Raw genomic sequence first — 15654 nt, 5'->3', positions numbered from 1 at the left:
TTTCTTGGTTTAGGGGAGGAAGGTTGACCCTTTAATCCCAGTTTTTACAAAATACTGTTTAAAATAATACAGTTGTTTTTGGATCACAGATCTTAAAAGGGGGAAAACCTAAAAGCGGGGAAGAGTAGGGGAAGTGACTTAATAATTACATAACCCGAAAGGCAGAAATTTAGAAGAATCACGGACCTATTTGCATTGGAGCCCTTAATTCACAGAATTCTGTGTCCAAAGGTCTAACATTTTCTATATTTTTGCCCTCATCCATTTACAACAGGCCTCCATATGTCGTCTTTTGTCTATTTCCCTACTTTTAAATTTGAGTTTGCTCAGTTCACTCAACAGAAAATTTCTCAGCAGTTATCTAAAAATATAGTCATATACAGTGCTATTTTTCTAGAAAAAGGGGTGCTGGAACTCACCATGTGCACCTCCCTTGTTCTCCTACAATGGCAATGGCGCCCACCTGAGAGGTGCCAGAACTGAGTTCTAGATTGAAAAAAGCCCTGGTCATGACATGTGACATTCTGCGCATACACTGGATAGCCTCCATATCTAAGCTGGCTTTCTATCTACATATCTGTTACTGTTTGAGTTATTTTACTTGGGAGCTCAGCCTCCTTGCCCCGCTGCCAAACACACTCAGCTGCTGAGGACTTTTCAGAAACATTTCCACAATTGCATAATTTTCTGTGCTGTCCCAGCCCTACAAGCAAGACACTCACAGTCTATATCAGGCATAGGCAAACTCTGACCCGCCAGATGTTTGGGACTACATTTCCCATCATCCCTAGCTAACAGGACCAGTGGTCAAGGATGATGGGAATTGTAGTTCCAAAACATCTGGAGGGCTAAGTTTGCCTATGCCTGCTCTCTATAGTTTAACATGCATATATCTCTGGTTCCACACAAAGCTAATGGAAATTCCTTGTAAAGCTATCTTGGGCACTGTAGCATAGTTCCCCCTCAGAAATGTTACAGGGAGGAAAGATGTTTGTTTTTTTCAGGCACATTTCTCAAATGTATGGATGGTATATACTATTTATATTTTAAGTGTTTTATATTGGTTAGCTTAGTCTGATCAAAATCAACAAGGCTAAAATAAGCTGCTCTGCTGCCACTCTTCTGCCAAGCTTAAACATATTTTAAAGGCAGTGGCTTGTGCATTATTTTATCTTCATTAACATTTTTTACCTAATGATTTCCATTAGTCTGTCATGCAGACCATTCTTCAGCTGAATCTAGCTTGAATTGATCATGGTGTATTTATAGATAAATACAGTGGTGTCACTTGACAGGGGAAATAGTTGTGACAGTTATAACCTCAAGGTGTCCTCATAATTCAATGAAAGACTGGCTATACTGAATTAATTTTACAGAAGAGAGGCTGAAAATGGCATGTATTTCACTTTCTTAGTATGTTTGTATTTCAGTGTTGTTTAATCCTTAGCACAGCATCATTTTTCTGTGGTTGCCCAGCGCTACAAGTTTGGATGCAATTTATGAAGCACTGTAAATGAAAACTTGTTTATTTTTGTGGACTTGTAACAGTATTGGCCTATTACTAGCTTGTTTAGTTACTGCAACTACTGCATGTTTGTTTCATGAAGAGTCTTTTTGTTTTAAGCTGTGCTGAAATTAGGTCTGAATACTCTGTTTACTCAAATTCCTTAATTGAACTTCTTGCTTCAGATTGATTTGGTATTGCTGGCTATTAGTAGTTTTTTCACAGTGGGGGAGGCTTCTGTGAGATAGGTTGTGATCAGTGATTCACTTTTTCTGGAAATCTTTTCTGTGTAAATTAAGGTAATTTTCTGATGCCGTACAGCAGGTCTGGGGAATCTTTGGCCCTCCAGATGTTGCTGAACTATAACTCATTAGCCCCAGTTACAAGTAGGTAGCTGTGTTGGTCTTCCGTAGTCGAAACAAAATAAAAAAAATAAAATTAAAAAATTCCTTCCAGTAGCACCTTGAGACCAACTAAGTTAGTTATTGGTATGAGCTTTCATGTGCATGCACACTTCTTCAGATATCATTAGCCCCAGTAAGCATGGCCAATAGCCAGGGATTATGAGAGTTGTAGCAACATCTGGAGATCCTCACACTTGCTGTAGAGAGGAAGATCTAATTTTATATATATATCTTGCTGTTTGGCTGGTAACATATCACAAAGTTGAAAACCAGGTGTTGCCGAGCCCTAGTCACTAAACATTGATGCATGCATATTCCACACCAGCAGACCTCTCGGTCCTGTCAAGTTTTCTTCTTCATATTGCTGCTAAGTATTGACAGGAAGAGATAAACCTCAGTGCCCCATAACATACTGCACCACTGAGAGTTCCTGTCCAGAATAAATGGGTGGTGAAGAAGGATGTGACTGGAGGCATCCACCAAGAACGATAAAATGTAGGAAAAATCCCTGTGTTCCTGGTGTACTTGCAGACTTTAGCCTTCCCTACCTCTTGAGAATGGGACGTGGGTGGCACTGTAGGTTAAACCACAGAGCCTAGGACTTGCCGATCAGAAGGTCGGCAGTTTGAATCCCCGCGACGGGGTGAGCTCCCATTGCTCGGCTCTGGCTCCTGCCAACCTAGCAGTTCGAAAGCACGTCAAAGTGCAAGTAGATAAATAGGTACCGCTCCAGTGGGAAGGTAAACAGTGTTTCCGTGCGCTGCTCTGGTTTGCCAGAAGCGGCTTAGTCATGCTGGCCACATGACCCAGAAGCTGCACGCCGGCTCCCTCGGCCACTAAAGCGAGATGAGCGCCGCAACCCTAGAGTCGGCCACGACTGGACCTAATGGTCAGGGGTCCCTTTACCTTTACCGCTTGAGAAAGAGTCCAATACCTCAACAGATGAATTTATTCTTTCCATAAAACAGGGTTGGAGCTTAAAGCCCTGCTAGATTTGCATAGTGTACTACTTAGAAAGCTCTCGATAACTCAGTTAACTCGCTCTTCAACCCTTTGCTCATGAGTTTCCAGCTGACACAACTTTCCCCAGTAGTCAGCTTTCCCCCAGCCAGCATGCTGACTTCCTTTTTAGAAGAAGCTTCTAGAAGTTCCGAATCCAAAAATGGATGGGAGGAAGTCGCCCATTGCAGAATGCCATCCTTTTCACAAACAGAACCTTCATGGTAAAGTGTATTGTTGTTGTTTTTTTACTTTGCGTAAGTATACACTAATATTAGGGAACTCTTTTTTCTTTAGTTAACTTTCTTTTTCAGTTACACTTTTCTCTCTCTATTTATTTGAAGGTTCAGCCTGGGGAGGGAAACAAGGCTGCTTTAGATGACATGAAATCTTTATCTGGAGGTGAACGTTCCTTTTCAACAGTGTGTTTCATCCTTTCTCTGTGGTCTATTGCTGAATCTCCTTTCAGATGCTTGGATGAATTTGATGTCTTTATGGTACAGTTGGCTGAGTTTACTTATTCAGATACTCATTAGACAGATCTCCATAGCTGTTAATCAGTTATCAGTTTTTATTAGGAACATGAAAGAGAATATATTGCGTTTCTTTTTCTTGTGATTTTAGGTGCATAATATTCCCTTAATAGTTCAGTATATTATATCTAACTCTTTTTGCAACCCCCGCTTAAACTGAGCGTTTTAAGCATAAATTGAAAAATAAAACCATTAAATGTTCATGTTGCTCTCTTTGAGACTCTATCAGAGGAAAAGACTGTATAGCCCTGATGCAATTTGAAATGGGGAGTAATTCCAAGAAGAAAGCTATTTTAAGGACGGCAGGTTTCTTCATTATTGCATATTAGTCTCACAGAAACACTGGGGATAGATTAAGTTGTGACAGTAACTTGTCCATGGCGATCTAGTTTGCTTCATGGCTGAGTGGTTCTTTGAACCAAGGTACCCAACACTTTAAATTAATTTATCTGTGAAATCGGTGATATTGGAATTGGTTTCTAAACCATCATGATTTTACTGTCTGGACCCTGGTTTAAGAGACAACATTGTATTATTAAATTTGAATAAAATGTATGTATTAAAATATATTGATACATTGCAATTTTTGTTTTTAGGACATGGTTAACAGGCGAATTGCAATGGATATGATGCTTAAGATGGCAGATTCTCAACGTTACCGGCAGTTTGTTTTGCTCACCCCACAGAATATGAGGTGATCTGCTTTTCATATTCGGTATCCATTAAGGTTCTTGAGTTTTTAGAATGTCAGTGGCAGTCATTTTTATATTTATTGAATGAGCTGTGTTGTCAACAGGAATACTAAAACTTAAATGAAAAGATAGAAAACAGCTACATTGATACTTTAGAAACTTCTATGATGGAAATAGCTTTAATCAGAAAATAAACGGAAGCCAAAAGACAAGACTATAGAAAAGTGAGGCATAAAATCAGGTGCATATATAAATTAAAAAGTGGCAGTGAATTGCAACATTCTCCTTTCCCTGAAGCTTCCATCAGCTGTGTAAGTTTTAAAGAGAAATACCCAGCAGCTTTGAGAGTTCAGAGAATATGGCAGATTGTCTGTTGGTTGAGCTGCTGACACCTGGCTGCAACTTCTCCTGTTTGGAGCTGGTCTGGACTCTTTCCCCTAAACAGGAAACCATACTCACCTCTTTCTTCCTCTTCTTCCAATATGTACCTTGCTTAGCAGCAGTAGTAAAGAGGTTCACTGGGTTTCTAGGATGCTCATCAGAAGCTAGCTAGTACTCAAGCCCCAGTTTCTGAATTTCTTCTCCCAAACAAGGCCATTGCATCAGAGGCTGCAGGAATTAATGAGGATCCTTTTCTCCCCACCATTAAGTCTGGGAGGGAGCCAAAAACTATTATCCAGCCTGATTGCGAGATCACAGGAAATCACCTAATTGGGATATCTAAAGCTTCTGCAGTGAACCAGTGTAGGTGCTAAACTCTCTGGAAAGAGAAACATTGGTATTCGTTTCTCCTTAATGGTGGATGGTGGAGTGGGGTGGATCACTTAAGATCCACTGGATAAATTTGTCTGAAACAAATACCATCAAGGGCCCTAACCAGAGCAAATTTCTGCTTCTTCGGTGGATAAGACATCATATTGCAATCGGCGTATGCTCAGCTGAGCTGCCTCTGTCTGCTCTCCCACTGTTAGGAACTCTCCATTCCATGGGGCTGGCAATCCCTTTTTGGGTTACAAAATCAGCTGGCTCTTCTGGGTGGCCACCTCCCTAGAGACTGCACTCATGGAGTTAAAGACTGGCAGTGATCTACCCCCTTTTTGGGGGTTCAGGTCTAATTTTTTTAGGAAGGAGAAAAGACCCTTTTTTGGGGTGCAGGGCAAAAATGTTGCCTTTTTTTTTAGGAGTGCCAAGCTTGTTGAGCTTCTTTGGGGGGAGCCAGTGATCTACCAGTAGGTCACAATCTACTTGTTTGGCCTGCCTGTTAGAATTTGTTTCATTTTCAAATGCTGCCCATATAGAGGAACAGCAAATTACCAAGCGCTCCTTCTATCTAAAGTATCTCTCACAGATGTTTGTCTTCATTAAATGGCATATTCAAAACTAAGAATTTCCATGATACAAGTGAAAGAATCATGCTTGAGTTCGCTGCTATTAACTTGCCCTTATGTTTTGTATTTAGCACCTTGCCCACGAGTCGTCTCATTCGAATCCTTCGAATGCAAGACCCCGAGAGGGGACAGAACAAACTGACTTTCCGTCATAGAGGTGATGAAGATGAGGATGAAGAATGAGTGCCTTAATCATGTCCATTGCTCTTTATCAGCTTGCTTTATGTTACATTTGTAGGAATTTAAGATCTCAGTTCAACATGTGCTCATGCCCTGCTTAAATCAATGAGACTCGCACCTTTAATTATGCCTGTAAGATGCATTTGTGAACTTGTGCCTTTTGTTCTTACTGCAGCTTGCAGCGCTCAGCATCAAAACTAGAGTTTATACATGAGAGCATCAAAAAGCATTTTGGCGATGGAAATGCTGCAATATACATGCCATCTCATGTACATGTGGCTCCTCCGCATTGCAGTCACTTTTTGTTAGAATAGAAATAGATTACTTGGGGAACGACAGCCATGGTACTATTATTTTTTCTCTTTTTTACAAAATAAAAGTTTGAGAGCGAGTGCGGTGTGAACGCCTTGTATATTTTTCCTGGCACTAAGGAGTGTTCCCTGTTGCTATTAGACAGCACCGTCTGTGTTGTGGAGATCCCACAGTACTGATTTTAAACACAATTGGGACCAGCAGGACATGATAAGCATAAGGTGGTCAGAGGTGGCTGCCTCTGTAATTTTGTGTTGCACTGTGAAACATGCCCCTCCCCCAAAGAGCAGATAATTTGTGATTGATGCCCCCAGCACTCTCAAAATTCAAGATGTCCAGAGAGGTTGGCTTGGCAACTTCTGGATTAGACAGCTTCTTGAACACAGAAGAACTGAATGTTTTGTCCAATTTCTAGTTCAGTTGCCTTAACCATCAAATTTTGCAGCATATTGGGGGCTTCATAAAACAATACATTTTATGAATATTTCACCCATGTCTAAAATTTTCATTACTGAAAAAAAGATAGCATCTTGATGCTATCAAATTCTTTTTTTGCTTTAAGGAAAGCTGATCTTAATTTCTCACTTCTATCCTTGATGAAATTTATAATCTGGTGTTCTCTGCCCTACCCCCACAAAAGTTTTGCACTACTTATAAAAACAGGATTTTTAGCTTAAAAACCAGTTTTGAGGAGGATTGTATATCTTAAAAATCTCAAATTGACAGCATGATATGTTTAACAGATTCTGGGAGAAGAAATGGGGGCAAGCAGATCACCAGATCTCGATGGGTTGTCAGCTGAGTATTATAAAATTTAGCTGTGTTTAAGACTGATTGATAGAAGAATATCTAAATCATGAAAGCTCATCTGTCCTCTGAGTGATGTTATGGCATTTAATTTAGTCACAAATAATCTTGAAGCAAGTGAGCAGCAGTGTGGCACAGTTTGCGGAAAGCAACCAATTATTCAGGATGCTAAGAATCCAAGCAGATTGCCAGAAGCTCCAAGCTGACCTAAAGCACAAATTTTATGCTGGGGATTAAGAAAGGAATGGGACAAAACTGCCAGTATAATGCTTTTATATAAATCCATGGTGTAGCCATATCTGGAATAAAGTGCAACTCTGACCACATGGATATCGGCTGTCACAGCTAAATGAAAGCTTTTTGTAAACCGCTTTGTAAAAAAAGCAAAACTCAGTCGAGTGGTATATAAATTTTATGAAATAAATAACTAAACAAATCAGGACTGGTGATGGGAGTTGTATTCCAACAGCATATGGAGGGCTGCTGTTTTTGTTGGGTAATGTGATGGTGGCAATGTTTCTGCTGGGTGATGTGAGAGGATGGCGATGGCTGAACATGTTGCTAAAGGCTGTGATGACACTTCAAAAATAGGTTGTGGTGAAGCGCTGAGACTAGCTGCATGGGAACTTGAATGTGTTAGGGGCTTTGTACAATCTGTCAATTTAAAATCCAGTCTCTCTCCTAAGCCCTTTGATGTTTTTGTGGCTCAGGGATAACTGTTACTTCATATGAACCAGCTGTTTAATCAAAAACTTTCCTCCCTGGTGCTCCACTTTTGAGTTTTCCAGAAAACTTGCTTTATTGACACATGCTCCTGCTAATTTCCACAATAAAGCAGCAAAAGTCCCCCCGCTTTAGGCAGAATCTTCCTCAACCTGATTTCTGTTCCTTTCTGCCAGGATAAGGCTCCAAATGCATGAAGGTTGGCAGTATTTTCATCAAGACAGTATGGGCAAGTGGCATTTGTTGTAATAGCAAACGTCTGAGTCTATTGAAGGTTGTGTTCATTTGCTGATTATTCTGACTTTTTTTCTTCATGGCGTGAATTTATTCCCTTGGCATTTTAAGGATTTAAATTATCTACTGCCGCAGGCCACATCTTTAAATTATCTGCTGCTGGCAGCCATTGTGAACCCTGCTTGAAACCCTGGAAGCGTGGTCTATTTTAATTCAGAAGGATTTGTTCCATTGGTAGCAATTTGAAGGCATTTGTTGATAATATTAAGTGCATGGCATAGTTCCTGCACACTGCTTTTATTTAGGGCAATTTTGACAGGTACACACTCTGGAAAGAATTGCGGACAAGTGATAAAATGTTTTACTTCATAATAGTTGTACTTTGTTCAATCACTTACTGGAATGGATTTGGGGTGGGCATGAGGATCCCCTTCTTAAAATTGCCCGGTTGTAACTCAGATTCCTTTTTACAGCTTTAAATCTGCAGCCAGGAGAGAAGGTAATTGCAGCTTCTTCTGTCTACCCACCTGACATCTCATCTGACAGTAACTGGTAAATTTTATTTTCCAGTTTTCAGTTTATCAATAATCACATGTAAATCAGTACATACTCCATTCGACTCCCTTGCTGTGGTTTCATATAAAATCATTTCCAAAGCTGCATCTCCCACTTCTACTTAATTCCTCTCTACTTTTAAATTAACCTTTTAATTGCTTGTTTTTAGATTAATGCTGCCAGTGTGTTTAGTTGTTTATGATAGTCTTTGATACAGTCCACAAATTTCCCCCATTCTTTGTTGAAATTTTTTTCTTCTTGACTCCTTAGTCTTCCCATTAATTTTGCCAGTTCTGCATAGTCCGTTAACTTTATTGGCCGTTCTTCCTTGGTTGGGACAGTTCCCTCTTTCCATCTGTGCAAAAAGCATTCTGGCAGCCATTGCTTGCATACATAAACAGTTTTTTGTGGTCTTTCAGTCTCCTGCTCTATTATTCCTAATAGAAAGGCTTCTGGTTCTTTGGTAAAAGTTACCTTTAACTCCCCGGCCCCAGCTCATCACAAATCATTTCCCAGAAGTCTTTGACTTTCTTACAAGACCACCACAAATGATAAAATGTACCCATCTGACAGTAACTGGTGAGGAAGATTTCAGTTGTTAGATTGTGTTGGCTGTCTGAAGCTAGCTGTCTCACATTGGCCAAATTAATGATAAGTTAGTTCCCTGTGACCTTGAATTTGGGGTTTGATTATTGCATGTATATTCCACCTATCCTTCAAAGAACTTGAGGCATACATTGTTCTTTGTGTGCATCTCTCCCCCGTTCCATTTTTTTTTATCCTAACAGCTCTGAGAGATAGGTCCTAATAAGCTTTATGACTGAGGATGTGAACCCTAGTCTTCCAGGTTCTTGTCCAGAACCCTTTAACTACACTGTACTAGCTTTTAAAACAAAAAATGGCTAATGTAAGAGATTATTGTTTGGGTCAAAATCCTAGTGTGGTGGCTGCGTCTGGGTAAGAGGGCTGGAATTGGGCTGCCTGTGCTAGCAATGGTGAATCTCCCATTCGCTTCATTGTGAAATTAAACTGTGTTAGTGATCTCTGTTGAAATTTTGGGTCTTTCTTGCCCTAAGAAGTAAATCACAAAATATCAAAGCATCCACGATGAAAGCTTTGGTTAGGAGTGTTCCGCCATGGGTTTTCTCAGATACATTTTTCTGATGTTGCAGAATCATACAAAAACTTAAATGATTTTTGTGTGTGTGATAAGTCCTTACCTGGTCCACAGTTCAGCTACTTGTGTTTTATCTAAGTTATCTAGGTTGCAATCCTATAGCATTTTCCTGGGAGTAAATCTTACTGGATTGATTTCTCAGCAGAAATGCACAGGGTTGTTAAAGTTCCTCATACACCTTGGAAGTAACAGTGATTTTATTGGAACATAAATGCTGAAGCTTGCAGCCATACGTCTGCTTTCTTGCGTGGGCCCCAAATGCCTCAAAATCCAAATGTTCTACAGACTTCTTTGTGGACTCGTCTATAAATCACAGAAAGCCGCAATGATGCTCTCTGCCCAAGAAAGACAAGTTATTCATGTAAAAGAAAACAAAGGAGAAGTCAAATGTTATAAATTTATTTCGGGACATTGATTTCAACCTCTTTGGAAGCTTATGAAAACTTCAAGCAGAAATTAATACACTCCCAACAAAACTTTTTTAAACTTCCAGTAAAACAGTATTTTAAATGTGTTTATATATATTTATATTATATATATTTATATGTTAACTTTCAATTTAGGGAACACTTTTTAGCAGGGTTAGCTTTTTAAGAAGGTTTCATCATATACTTCATTCTTCTGACATAGCTCTCTCTTTTTTTGTCTGGTTGAAAGGATGCAAATGAGGTAAGAATTAAGGCAAACCTAAAAGTCATGCAAATGAATACATTAATATTCACTGACAGTACAAGCACATGTCTGGACCAGACTCAAGAACTGAGGAGCTTCCCTCTGTCTGTCCACTACATACAGCAGAAGGGTGTCATGTTTGCTAATGAACAGTTTACACTACCATGGGGTTTTCAGTGTCACTAACATTACCCAGTTTAGGAGACATATAACTAGCATCAGTAAAACATGAACAATAAATAGTATATAGTTCATTGCAGCATGGAAGTGCTGCACAGGCATCGGAGGAATAAGACTCATGAAATGACATTGCACACATCACATCGTGGCATTTTTTTTCTTATAATATATACTTTTAAAATTCTGTAGCAATTGACATTCTCATGCACACAAGTGTTTCAAACACAAGAAGCAAGTCCATTGATAGGTAGTCCAAGCAATTTTTTTGTTTGTTTTGTTTGTGTGTGTGTGTATGTGTGGAAATAGCTGCAAACTGAATGGAACATTTAAATTTCTGTGCAGTCCATGAAAGCATTTTTACATGAGCTCATTTCTGAATGTCACACTGCAGGAGTAATACAATGGAAGGGTCGCTCTTTGCAGCTTCTTTGAATTCATCCAGTGTGATCTGGTCATCATGGTTCTTATCCATCTTGCTGAAAATCTTATCCACTCTTTGCTCCGGTGTGAGGCCATCTTCGTTCATTTTCATCATTATCACAGTGCCCACCATTTTATAAATGGCCTTGAGGAGAGAGAGAGAGAGAGAGAAAGAAAAGTTCATAAAGTCCAGCACGATTAGCCTGGCCTTTGAAACACAGAGTCCACTCAGAGGCAAGTCCTGTTGAGTTCAGTGGCACTTATTTACAAATAAATGGGTGTATAGCATTGCAACTTGTAATTGCGCAGTCTTGCACTTTTAAATTTAAAGGATTTCAACTAGAGAGTTAAGCAGGAAACATGAAATGCATTATGTGTGGCTGAACTGCTATACCAACGAGTATTTTCATGTTTGCTACATAGTGTTCATAAGCTAGTGAGAATCTTGCATGAGCATCAGCTCTTCTGCAGCGAAGTTCACAAACCACTAGAGATAATGTCTAGGGGATGCTCAACATTTGGCTTTTGGAAATGGGAAGGCTACAGTGAGAGTACTGCCAGAGAGGGCCAGGAACAGAGAGCAAGTTTTGCAGTTAATGCAGAAGCATTTTTCTATTTCTCATGGGACTTAATGATGTCAGGTATACAGTGGTGCCCCGCAAGACGAATGCCTCGCAAGACGGAAAACCCGCTAGACGAAAGGGTTTTCCGTTTTGGAGGTGCTTCACAAAATGAATTTCCTATGGGCTTGCTTTGCAAGACGAAAATGTCTTGTGAGTTCCTGCGGGGTTTTTCCCCCTCCCCCCCCTTTTTCTAAGCCGCTAAGCCGCTTATCAGCTGATCCGCTAAGCCGCTTATCAGCTGATCCGCTAAGCCCCTAAGCCGCTAATGGGCTTGCTTCGCAAGACGAAAAAACCGCAAGACGAAGAGACTCGCGGAACGGATTCTTTTCGTCTTGCGAGGCACCACTGTATAGGACAAAATTAAGAAGTCCACTCAGTGACTGCATTTGGCATTGCCAGTTACTGGGGGTCAGACCTTCTCTTACCTTCTTAACCCCATCCTGTGTTAAATTTATTTAGGCTACAACTCTACTCATCAACTAGAAGGAAGGTCACTAAATTGAATGTCTACTCTGCTTTGGAGTACATATGCTTAGGATTGACAGTTTACCCACAAAGGCCCCAAGGGAATTGACATTATAATCATAACTATAAAACTAATCACAGAACGGTTTTCTTTTTTAAAAGCTGTTTCTTAGTCACATGTGACAGAATACTGGAAACGAGGCTTTCAGTGTTCATTCAGCCTGAATAGGTCAGTTGCTTAGAGCTGATAATGGCAAGGTTGCAGGTTCAATCCCCGGTATGGGACAACTGCACAGTCCTGGATTGCAAGGGGTTGGACTAGATGATCCTTGAGGTCCCTTCCAGCTCTACAATTCTATGATGATGCGTGTAAAATCTCACCTCTATAATTTCCAGCATCTCCACTCTTGTGATTTTTCCATCTCCATCTAAGTCGTACATATTGAAGGCCCAGTTTAGCTTCTGTTCAAAACTGCCCCTTGATGTGATAGATAGTGCGCAGATAAATTCTCTGAAATCAATGGTTCCGTCGCCATTCTTATCAAAGGTTCTAAAGGCATGTTGGGCAAACTTTGAAGCATCTCCGTAAGGGAAAAACTGCAAAATTAAACACAAATGAAAGTATTAGGAGGCAGTGTAAACCTCTGTGTTATTACCTTTGTGTATTGAAGTATAAAATGCATGGTAAGAGCCAGGCCTTAAGCACCCCTAGCCCTACTGGAATATTTGGTTTTTTCAGTGCTTCACTCTCTTGCCCATTGGGCACCATTGTAACTCAGCTGACTTCCGTGAAACTATTTCTGAGTCTGTAGCCTTGGGTCCCTTTGAAGATGACATCTTGGCTCTAATTCTATAAAGTGCCTGCAGAATTTATAATATTATAAATCAAACAGAATTAGCTATTTCCAGCTGCTGTCATCTTATGCCAAGAAGCATGAGACTTATAACCTTTCATCAGGGCTGCATTTCTCTTTTTTCCTTTCCTTTTGGCCTTACTTATGAATTCTAATAACCATGAAATTGTCCATTTATGAAATGAAGACAAAGTGTGTCTGTCTGACCTTCTGTAGCATTGAATTTCATGGGTGCCTACATATTGGCTATCCAAAGGGAAAACAGAAAGTTATATTTATTCTCCTTTGCCATTTCTGCCTGTCCGGTCTCATTTTGTCCATTCCTTTATATTATGACGACCTGGAGCAATCAAGATATTGCTTAGCCTTCATAGCACAGCGGGACTGGGAGAGGAGCACAGGTTCCTAACATCTGCACAAAGGCATGGTTTGGCCATCGTGACATGCACACCAGGCTGATAGGACCAACTCCTTCCTCTTTACACATCTTTTAATTACTTGAAAATGAAAGCCACTCCCATATTTGTGATTTTCATTTATAGCAAACACCTTACGGGTGCCCAATGTTTCTAAGAAGGATGCACTTTGCCATGATGGAAATTATAATTATGAGGGGAAAGGGAGTAGTTTCAATTTCCTCGCGGTTGCTGTCTCTTCTCCTTTCACACACCCACTCCAGCATATTTTTAAAATTCATACATTAAAAAAATTCATACAGTCATACTTCAGGTTGCAAACGTGATCCGTGCAGGAGGCATGTTCACAACCCACAGTGCCATGTCTGCTCACACGCGTGATCCTATTTGTTGCTTCTGCACATGCGCAAAGCGCAATTTAGTGCTTCTGTGCATGCACGAGCGCCCCAAACCTGTTCCAGTACTTCTGGTTCGGCGCGGTCCGTAACACGAAAATGCGCAATCCGCAGCATTTGCAACCTGACGTATGACTGTACTACGCAACAGTGCTTGCTCATGGCATGTGACTATGCATTTCTGAAACCTATTTCTGTTCAGGAAGTAAACCCTTCAGGAACAAGACTGACAGAAGGAAGTTAGACCTGCTGCTAGGAAAACCACCTTGCTCTGTGGCCTTTCTGGCTCTGTTTCTGCTGAAAAGACAATCCAGCAGAGCCGGCCTAAGACCTAGAAAGATTTATAAATTAGAGTGCGGGTAGCATTAGGATCTTTGGTTTGGACAGTGGATCGTCCTTGTAGAGTTCCTTGAGAGGGAAAACGCAGCAGAGATCAATGCGTTGCCAGAAAAGGGTGCTTTATTAATAGAGCAAATAAAAGGCTATTCTAAAAGGGAGGGAGATTGTGTGTTTGAGTAGCAGCGAGCCAAGGCTGAATCCAAGCTGGAACAAGACGGAGGAGGAACTCAGGATAAAAAGTGAGCCAAAAGACCAGACAGGCGGGAGAGAGTGAAAAGGTGACTTTGACCTTTCCCTGTCCTTGATTGCCAACCCTTGTCAGCTAGGCAGTTAGAGAAGATGGCAGACCAAGAGACAAAACTGGGGATAAGATGGAGGCAAGCTGGCAGAAGCAAAACTTTTGATTCAGTCAGTCGTGGCCCCAAATGCCAGCTTTATTTTGATGCCCTGTATTAAGACGTTCTCTTGTACACCATAATTAGTTGTGATGGGATGAGGAGAAGCAAACAGAGGGATGCCAGGACTAAGACCATTCATAAAAATTGTCACCAAAGTAGCGCACGGTGCATTACAGTTAATGCGTAGGTTTACCTAGAACTAGTTACTCCTGTATCGGAGAGTGAATGTGCATGCACTGTAGGTCCATCCCAGGGGGGATATAATTAGGTCATTCTCCTATTGGGGAGGGGGGCAGGAAAAAGAGGGCAACTCATTTTGTAACTAGCTCTGTAATGTAGCGATGGGAGCTGTTAAAAATATGTGCAATTCTTCCTGTGTGTCGGTGACAGTGTGGGGTAGTGGTTAGAGCATTGGGGTAGGACTCGGGAGTCCGAGTTTCAACCGTGCACCTCCCTGGGATCCCATCTGCTGTACACATTTAAAGCGGTATCAGCTGTGGCTTCCCTCAAAGAATTCTGGGAACTGTGGTTGGTTAACAGTAATGAAAGTTAAAAAGGTAAAGGGACCCCTGACCATTAGGTCTAGTCGTGACCGACTCTGAGGTTGCGGCGCTCATCTCGCTTTATTGGCCGAGGGAGCCAGCGTACAGCTTCCGGGTCATGTGGCCAGCATGACTAAGCCGCTTCTGGCAAACCAGAGCAGCGCACGGAAATGCCGTTTACCTTCCCGCTGGAGCGGTACCTATTTATCTACTTGCACTTTGATGTGCTTTCGAACTGCTAGTTTGGCAGGAGCAGGGACTGAGCAACAGGAGCTCACCCCGTTACGGGGATTCGAACAGCTGACCTTCTGATCGGCATATCCTAGGCTCTGTGGTTTAACCCACGGCGCCACCCGGGCCCCTTTTTTTTAAGGCAACCCCTATTTTCCTACAGTTCTCAAGAGTGGTTTAACAGTTTATATTCATGGAACTCTGGGAGTTGTAGTTCCATGAGTACAATACTCTCAGAACCCTTAACCAACTATGATGGGGAAGCCATGACTGTTTAATGTGGCACGATACTGCTTTTAATGTCTAGTGCAGATGGGCCCTTGCTATGAGCCAGTCAGTACCTATCGGGTCAAATCTACGAGGGACATAAAAGGGGGCAGGAGAGGAAAGTTTGCTCTGAACAACCTGGATTGGAGGAAAAGTAGAATATAAATGTGCTAAATAAATAAGGCGAAGCTGCTCTGAGCAGAATGCACCTACCCACTGCTATGGTTGTCTTTCCTCCCAGTTTGGAGGTTGGGTATGTCTGTCCCATTTTTGCTGCAGATGTGACTGAACAATTCCCAGCGCACAGACTCGGAAGACACTTTCCTGTTGCATCTCTGAATGAG

General features: G+C 41.2%; 2 protein-coding genes across 5 annotated transcripts in view; one reads left to right on the top strand and one right to left on the bottom strand.

Moving 5' to 3' along the window:
• SMC6 (structural maintenance of chromosomes 6) overlaps window positions 1-7258 on the top strand; it is a 36231-nt gene extending 28973 nt beyond the window's left edge. For 2 of the 3 annotated variants that reach the window (XM_081856872.1, XM_081856871.1), the window contains exons 25-27: window positions 3252-3404; window positions 4037-4134; window positions 5592-7258. In XM_081856872.1, the coding sequence (XP_081712998.1) occupies window positions 3252-3404; window positions 4037-4134; window positions 5592-5703 (363 nt within the window). In that variant the 3' untranslated portion in view covers window positions 5704-7258. Of the gene's footprint in view, window positions 1-1803; window positions 2573-3251; window positions 3405-4036; window positions 4135-5591 lie in introns of those variants that run through there. The other variant, XM_081856873.1, reaches the window with a different exon arrangement.
• A 2633-nt stretch (window positions 7259-9891) lies between these two features.
• VSNL1 (visinin like 1) overlaps window positions 9892-15654 on the bottom strand; it is a 107747-nt gene continuing 101984 nt past the window's right edge. For both annotated transcript variants that reach the window (XM_081857507.1, XM_081857506.1), the window contains exons 3-4: window positions 12250-12465; window positions 9892-10925 (exon numbers count right to left, since the gene is read on the bottom strand). In XM_081857507.1, the coding sequence (XP_081713633.1) occupies window positions 10728-10925; window positions 12250-12465 (414 nt within the window). In that variant the 3' untranslated portion in view covers window positions 9892-10727. The remainder of the gene's footprint in view (window positions 10926-12249; window positions 12466-15654) is intronic.

This window comes from Podarcis erhardii (genome assembly GCF_964252035.2).
Source record: "Podarcis erhardii genome assembly, chromosome: 3".
NCBI lineage: Eukaryota > Metazoa > Chordata > Lepidosauria > Squamata > Lacertidae > Podarcis > Podarcis erhardii.
This window is presented reverse-complemented; position numbering and strand designations above follow the sequence as displayed.